The sequence below is a fragment of the Lolium perenne genome, chromosome 3 (assembly GCF_019359855.2).
Source record: "Lolium perenne isolate Kyuss_39 chromosome 3, Kyuss_2.0, whole genome shotgun sequence".
Lineage (NCBI taxonomy): Eukaryota > Viridiplantae > Streptophyta > Magnoliopsida > Poales > Poaceae > Lolium > Lolium perenne.
This window is the reverse complement of record NC_067246.2, coordinates 247,123,004-247,130,457: the sequence shown is the minus strand read 5'-3', so window position 1 is coordinate 247,130,457 and position 7,454 is coordinate 247,123,004. Positions and strand designations below refer to the sequence as shown.

Here is a 7,454-nt window from a genome sequence, read left to right as displayed (position 1 = left end):
CAATAGTTATATAATTTTTTTTGTGCATTCAAAGAAGCCAAACATGTTCTACTAACAACAATCTCTCCCATGACGAGCTTTGTCCATATCGCTTTAGTGCTTATAGTCTTCGCTAGTGGTCTCAAGACCTATTTGTAGTTTTTTTAGAGCTCTCTATACTAATGTTGATGATTTAAATAGTTTGCTTTTTTTTAAAAAAAAAAGAAAATTAGTTCTATAGGGAAAAAATCCGATGGGACATTGTCCTCCCATGATTTTTTTAACGGGGAAGAGGCCAAAGAGCTCTAGAAGTTGTATTAAGCGGCGAGTAAGTTTACATAAAGAACCCTAAAAGATATTGACATCACACATGGGTTCTCAAATTTTGCAAGAACAACCCCCGAAACAACAACAAAAACACGGGAACATGTCCTTCTCCACCGCAGCTCAGATCGGTTCTTGAATCGCGGCAGGTAAGTTTACATAAAGGACCCTAAAATATATTGACATCACACATGGGTCCTCAAATTTTGCAAGAGCGACCTCCGAAACAAAAAAAAAAACATGCTTCACCACCCTTTCCACACGCCCCCGCCGACAAATCCATCCTCCATCCTCTGTCTCCATGATGAGAAGATGAATCAGACAAAGGAGCAACGAGGGCATCGACCTTGACCTCCAGATCTAGAGGTTGCGCTTCTAGCTTATTCAACAGGGACGATGCATCGATACTCCTTCCCATCTCCAGCTCCAGCCTCCGGAGCAGCATGGAGAAAAGAAACACCACCGGCGGCGAGCAAACGACTCAGATGCACATCATCCTCGACCCCCCTCTCCATACCACCAAATTCCACTAGGGAAACAAACTAGAAACCTAGATTACTAGATGTACATGAGTGCCCACCTCACCTCTCCAAGTCACTCCTGGCGGCGAGGCCGCCGGAGGAGAGGGAGAGGGGAGCCGGAAGTGGGTGGCAACTCTCAATCCTCCCATGATATACTCCCTCCGTTTCTTTCTATAGTGCCTATAGATTTTTGGCATTTGTTTTAGAATATAAGGTTCTAGATTGGCTTTTTTTCAATTACCACCTCCCCCGTTCAGCTCCCACACAACATGCGTGAGAAAAAAATCATACAAAATTGGAAACAAGTAATTGAGATTCCTAATGCACGGCCGAACGATTCCTTAAAATTAGGCAGCAATGTTTTACTTTCCTTAATTGAACTTGACTGCGCATACATGAAGAATCAACAAGAGATATTTGTGGGATTTGTTATAGTAAGTTAGGAAGATATGGATTTCCCAAATTTAATGTTGATCTCAAATCGTTCAGTTAGGGGGTCTTGTGTAAAAAAATACTCTTGCGCTAATTTCCGTGCCAAAAAATTACAGACACTATAGAATGGAACAGAGGGATTATTTCTGTGGACGTAATGGAGGGACTTGTGGGTAAAAAGAACATAGGACTGGTGGGGTGGTTCTTGCGATTTACTCATCCCTTTTCCTGGGTTTCTTCTTCTCCGGCTCGAAAGGCAACCCTGATCGAAGAAAGCGAAGAAAAGAAAGGTGTGGGGACAGAACCAATCGAGCGGTCGCACTCATCCGTCCTTCCAATTCTTCCCCGTCGTCTTCTTCAATCCGCACATCTTCCTCCCCTCCCCTGCTTTCCACGCAGCTCGCTACTACTCTTCGACGACCCAACTGTTCTTCGCCCTGCTCCTGCCCAGTCCTCGTCCCTCCCAGTATTTTCGCCCGCTTGATCGCTTCTCCGAGACTTTTTTATCCGCCGCCCGCGAGAAAGAGAAGAAAACTACCCTGAAAGCTCCCCAAGCTTGACGCGGCGGCGCGGCGGGCGGCTGCCGGAAGCGCCGAGATCCGGGCCCAAGAAGTTGCGTGAAATTCACCGCTGCGTCTAGGCAGAAGAAAGAAATTACGTACGTAGAGGAGTGAGTTATTGCGCCGACGCGGATCTGCGTGGAGGGGTGCCCGGATTTGGGGAGTTCGGCCGCGAGAGGGACCAAAAGGCAGGCAGGCACGCCCCCAACCCGCCTCACCAAACCGCGTGGGGAGCCGCCTTCCTTAGCCAAGCCAAGCCATGGTGGCCGGGCCGCTCTAGCACCCTCGCGCGCGCGCGCCTCGCGGAGCCAGCCATGGACCCGCCGTCGTCGTCCATCACCTTCGCCTCCTCCTCCTCCTACCTCTCCAACGGCTCCAGCCCCTGCTCGCTGCCGCCGGGGGCGCTGGCGCCGCCGCCGCCCGCCGCGGACGGATGGGTCAGCGGCGGCGTGGAGGGGGCCAGCCTGGCGCGCCTCAGCAACAACCTCGAGCGCCTCCTCCTCGACCCGGACCTCGACTGCAGCGACGCGGACGTCGACATGGCGGACGGCGGGCCGCCCGTGCCCGTCCACCGCTGCATCCTCGCCGCGCGCAGCCCCTTCTTCTACGACCTCGTCCGCGGGACCCGCCGCGGCGGCGGCGGCGACGGGCTCCTCCTCTCCGCCGCGATCTCCGGAGGCGGCGGCGGGGACGGAGCCGGGACCGGGAGGAGGCCGCGGTACAAGATGGAGGACCTCGTCCCGGGGCGCCGCGTGGGGCGCGAGGCCTTCCTCGAGTTCACGCGCTACCTCTACACGGGCAAGCTCCGCCCCGCGCCGCGCGACGTCGTGTCCTGCGCCGACCACGCGTGCCCGCACGACTCATGCCCGCCCGCCATCAGGTTCGCCGTCGAGCTCATGTACGCCGCGTGGACCTTCAAGATCTCTGATCTCGTCGCCGTCTTCCAGGTGCGGAACGCGTTGCCTCAGAATTCTGTATAGAGTTATCTTGGCTACACGCAAGGCGCAAACAATTCGCAACAAAATTGGCATGCTAAATCGGAACAGATGTATGAACAACAGGAAACCTGTGATAGTACTAACAGATTACTAACCATGACCCTTTGTTACTCCGGTGTATTACTAATCACCAAATTCTGTATAGAATAACCTTGGCTACACGCATGACAACAAATAATTCGCACTATGTTTGGCATGCTAAATTGGAACAGATGGATGAAGAACAGTAAATCTGTGATAGTAACAGAATTAAAAAGTAAATCGCGGGTTTATTTATTTCTCCATTTCATCATGACCCTTTGTTGCTCCCGCATATGACTAATCATGGTTAAAATGATCTCTACTGCAGCGACGGCTTCTTAACTTTGTTGACAAGACTCTAGCAGAAGATGTCCTTCCTATTTTGCAAGTTGCTTTCCACTGCGAGCTGTCTGAAGTGCTAAACAAATGTGTCCAGAGGATTGCAAGATCAGATCTGGATAGTGTATCTTTGGATAAGGAGCTCCCTCCAGAAGTTGCTGATGAAATAAAAAAGATCCGGGAGAAATCTCCACCTGATGATGGCGACCCTATCATTCCTGACCCTGTGCACGAGAAAAGAGTCAGGAGAATCCACAGGGCGCTGGACTCTGACGATGTCGAACTTGTGAAGTTGCTTCTTAATGAGTCTGCTGACATCACCTTAGATGACGCCAACGCATTGCATTATGCTGCTGCTTACTGCGATTCAAAAGTTGTCTCAGAGTTGTTAGAGATGGAATTGGCCAGCTTGAATTTGAAGAATAGACGTGGATACACATCGCTCCACCTGGCTGCTATGAGGAGAGAACCCGCTATTATTATGCGTCTCCTAGGCAAAGGAGCTGTGGCCTCACAGTTGACAAATGATGGCCGGCTTGCAAGTAATATTTGCCGGCGGTTAACAAGGTTAAAAGACTACAATACAAAGATGGAGCAGGGCCAAGAGTCAAATAAAGACAGGATGTGCATTGAAATCCTAGAGAGGGAGATGATGAGGAATCCTATGATAGTGGAAGATTCTGTCACCTCACCTTTATTGGCTGATGATCTTCAGATGAAACTAGCCTACCTGGAAAACAGAGGTGAATTTCCCTTTTATGCATGATAGAATGATATTTTGCTACTTGTAGGCAAATCATTTATCAAGATTCAAAATGATGCCCTCTTTTCCTCTCTCCAGTACGGAGTACAGATGTTATACTTATCTTGTACTTATATGACATCGAACATCATTCAACTGTCCAATGTTGAGTGTTGTTATACCATGCTAAAATGATCTGTGGTTTCTGCAGTTTCGTTAGCAAGATTCTTCTTCCCTGCCGAAGCGAAGATTGCCATGCATATTGCACACGCAGATATCATACCAGAAGTTGGCGGGGTTTCTGCAGCAAGTACTTCTGGTAAACTGAAAGAAGTTGATCTGAATGAGACACCAGTAATACAAAACAAAAGGCTCCGTTCAAGGGCGGACGCGCTAATGAAAACAGGTGTGAAACCATTTGCCTGTCTTTCCGTTTCACTTTAATGGCACAATCTCTGTTTGCAAACTGTTAAATGTCTGTGAATCGATGTTCCTGACCAGTGACTACCATCTGGTTATTTCGTCCAGTGCTACATCGTTGGCTGATTTGTTAGCTGTTAATACAACTAGAGATTCTGCATACAAACCTATGCCAAAATAACTTCATTATCAGTTATTAGTATCATCAATACCTTGTTGATGAACCTCTCGATAGCATATGTATTTATACACTACAGAACATGACCATATAAAATTGTGTAGCCATTCTGGCATACTCCCTCCGTTCTGATTTAGTCTACATTCTAGAAAAAATGAGACAAATTAGTAGTGCATTTATTAGTACTACTTAGATATTTGAACAACCAATCCAACCTACATTGAAAATAACAACATCCAATAAAAAGAGTAAAACCACCTCGTTTTCAGTGTTGTTGTTGACTAAAAGCTAGAATGTAGAGTATTTCAGAACAAATTTTAGAGCTAGAATGTAGACTATTTCAGAATGGAGGGAGTATGTTACTGTGCACCATATGCTGGCTTTTGCTGGCTAGCAAGCCTGCTGCCTACCCATGCACAAACTCATTCTAAGGATGTGTTCACAACTTCTTGTTCATCTTGTCATATTACTGCCTTGACTGAAGGGGCAGATGCTTGCAGGTTGATGCGATTAGCATTGGTATCGACTTATTGTGCTCCCCGCTTTACATCATGATGTGGTATAGTTTCATCAAATGAATGGAGTTACCATCAACAGGATGTTATCTTTCTAACAATTTCTGCAGTTCGTTCAATACTATGCAACGTTTTACCTATCGAACTTTCCTGTGGTTACTGTGGTTCCTTGTAAATGTAGGTTCAGTAATCATTGTCCTGCAATGGTTATACATTTCACGAATTAAACATAATCTGCTTAGGAGTTCGATTTTCTTTCCCTTTTTGCTTGAATTCACGATGTTCCATTCATTGATACTTGTGTGCGATGCTTGCAGTGGAGCTGGGCCGTCGGTACTTCCCAAACTGCTCACAGGTGCTAGACAAAATTTTGGAGGATCACATGTCCGATGGGTTCGCGGTGCTCCATCAGCAAAACGGCACCCCTGATGAGCAAAAGGTGAAGAAGATGCGCTTGGGCGAACTGAAGGAGGACGTGCGCAAGGCATACAACAAAGACACGGCCGATAACAGTGTGTACTCGGTCCTGTCATCTAACTCCTCGTCCTCGCCTCCCCAGATGGCCGCGAAGAAGTGAGGGAAACCGCTTCCAATGTTACTGGAACAGGATCTGCTAGGCATGCGAATGTATAGTGCTTACAGTGGTGTAAAATTAGATACTAAAGGAAGCCCCGGATACTAGAGGATAGTATATACACTGTGCTGGACCTGAGTGTTGGAGGAGGCTCCCGTATGCTTGTTGTGAAGGAAGAGGCGCTGATCGACTCCGACGCTATGCGTGCAGCATGCTGTCTTTGTTTCCTATATAGCCGTTGCAATAGTTATATGTTGAATACTAGGGAGTAGTAGTGGTTCTTGAGGCTGTATTAGGACTTGGAACTTCATGTGTAAGTGAAAGGAGACAGTTGCTTATTGTCCATTTGTTATCAATACATACATAGTTGGTTTCAGTAGCTCAAATTCTATGAGCTGCTGGAAGATGATGTATTCCTGTGGAAGACATCCTGAGAAACGTTAGTTCACAGCTGCACCATAGGAAGATCCTGTGCAAGGATGTGCAATCGCCAGTCGGAGCTGTTGATGAGGGGGTTCTGCCGGTTGGATCATCGGAGGGGGGAGCTGCTTGGAGGTGACTTCCTCGACGACAAGGGCAGATGGAGATGCCTACAGTCAATATAGAATCTTGTTGCCTTTCTCTTTCTGCCTGTGCTTATTTTCTGATGAACAGCTACACCTAGTATGTGTTCTGAACGCCTGCTTTAGTTTGATCACCGAGAAGCCGTTACCAAGCCACCAAGGACGTGTAAAATTATCGCAAAGAGTAACTCTAAACCATACGTCAGGTGCTATTCTAGGTTTCAGAGTATCTTAGACGAAGAAACCTGACGGAGAAGTGGTCGGAGAAAACAGAAAAGCTTGGATCCTTGGACGCTCAGTCGGTGGATGAATTTTCACTGACACGCACACCCCGCTTAGCCAGACGAGCTCACCAGCGACGCACTCAACTGAACAACACTATCGTTACCCACCGGAGGCAACGGCAAGCACGCAGCCCGCCATCTCGTATGGTTCACTGTGCTCGCCTAGTTGGGTACGCCGTACGCGCCTCTCTTCATATCCCCTCTCGCCTTCTGTCTCGGAAACAAACCAACGCAGAATGCAGTGAACAATCTTCCTCCCTCCCGGCGCTGTAGAAGAAGAAGCGACCGTAATTCCGGCGAAGCCAGCCTTGCAATCTCCATTGGGCTAGCGTGGCGGTGTTGTGGAGTGGGCCATCGAGGCTGATTTCTTGTGTTGTTGGTACGGTGGCCCGGGAAGCCCTAAAGGTTTTTTCCTTCCTTGAAAACTAGAAGAACCTGCATTTAAATTCCCTCCTTTCACAGTTTTCTTTTGTGCTCAGATCCTCATAAAAAACAAAAAAAAAAACATAAGACTAGGTTACAGTGGTTTTGGATTCCTCCTACTTCAACGTGTTTCTTAATGTTCGTTAGCTTTTGATTTTGGGATACTTGTCTCAAACAAACAGAAATAGAAAACTAATATAAGGGCTTGTGGGAGGCCTATAGAGCAAAATGCTAAGACTCCTCTAATCTGTCCAAACGTTCATCCTTTTGTGAAACCTCGTTAGATGTTATTGAGGTGTACAGGCCATATAACGATTAAAAAAACCCAGTTGTCCTCGCTCTGCAATACATCTTTGCAAAAAAAAAGAAGTAAAATTGAAAGCTCAGTTTTAATATAATCTTTCTCATTGCGGTATCATATTCAAGCGATTGCGATCTTCCTTAGTTCTTCGGCCTTCTAAGGTCGGAAATGATTTCCTCGAGGCGCTTCCCCCCTTTTACCTTGCTCTTTTTCCATTTGTCTGAGAACATCTTTTGTTGTACCTCTCAATTGGTTCTCTTTCTTGCAAATTAGTTTGGTG

General features: G+C 47.2%; 1 protein-coding gene across 1 annotated transcript; it reads left to right on the top strand.

Annotated features, from left to right (window-relative positions):
* The first annotated feature begins 1,548 nt into the window (after nt 1-1,548).
* LOC127344621 (BTB/POZ domain and ankyrin repeat-containing protein NPR2) lies at nt 1,549-6,012 on the top strand. Its single transcript, XM_051370933.2, has 4 exons — nt 1,549-2,763; nt 3,164-3,917; nt 4,128-4,322; nt 5,347-6,012. Exons 1-4 carry the CDS (start codon nt 2,131-2,133, stop codon nt 5,604-5,606), a joined length of 1,842 nt encoding a protein of 613 aa, XP_051226893.1. The 5' UTR covers nt 1,549-2,130; the 3' UTR covers nt 5,607-6,012.
* The last annotated feature ends 1,442 nt before the right edge of the window (nt 6,013-7,454 follow it).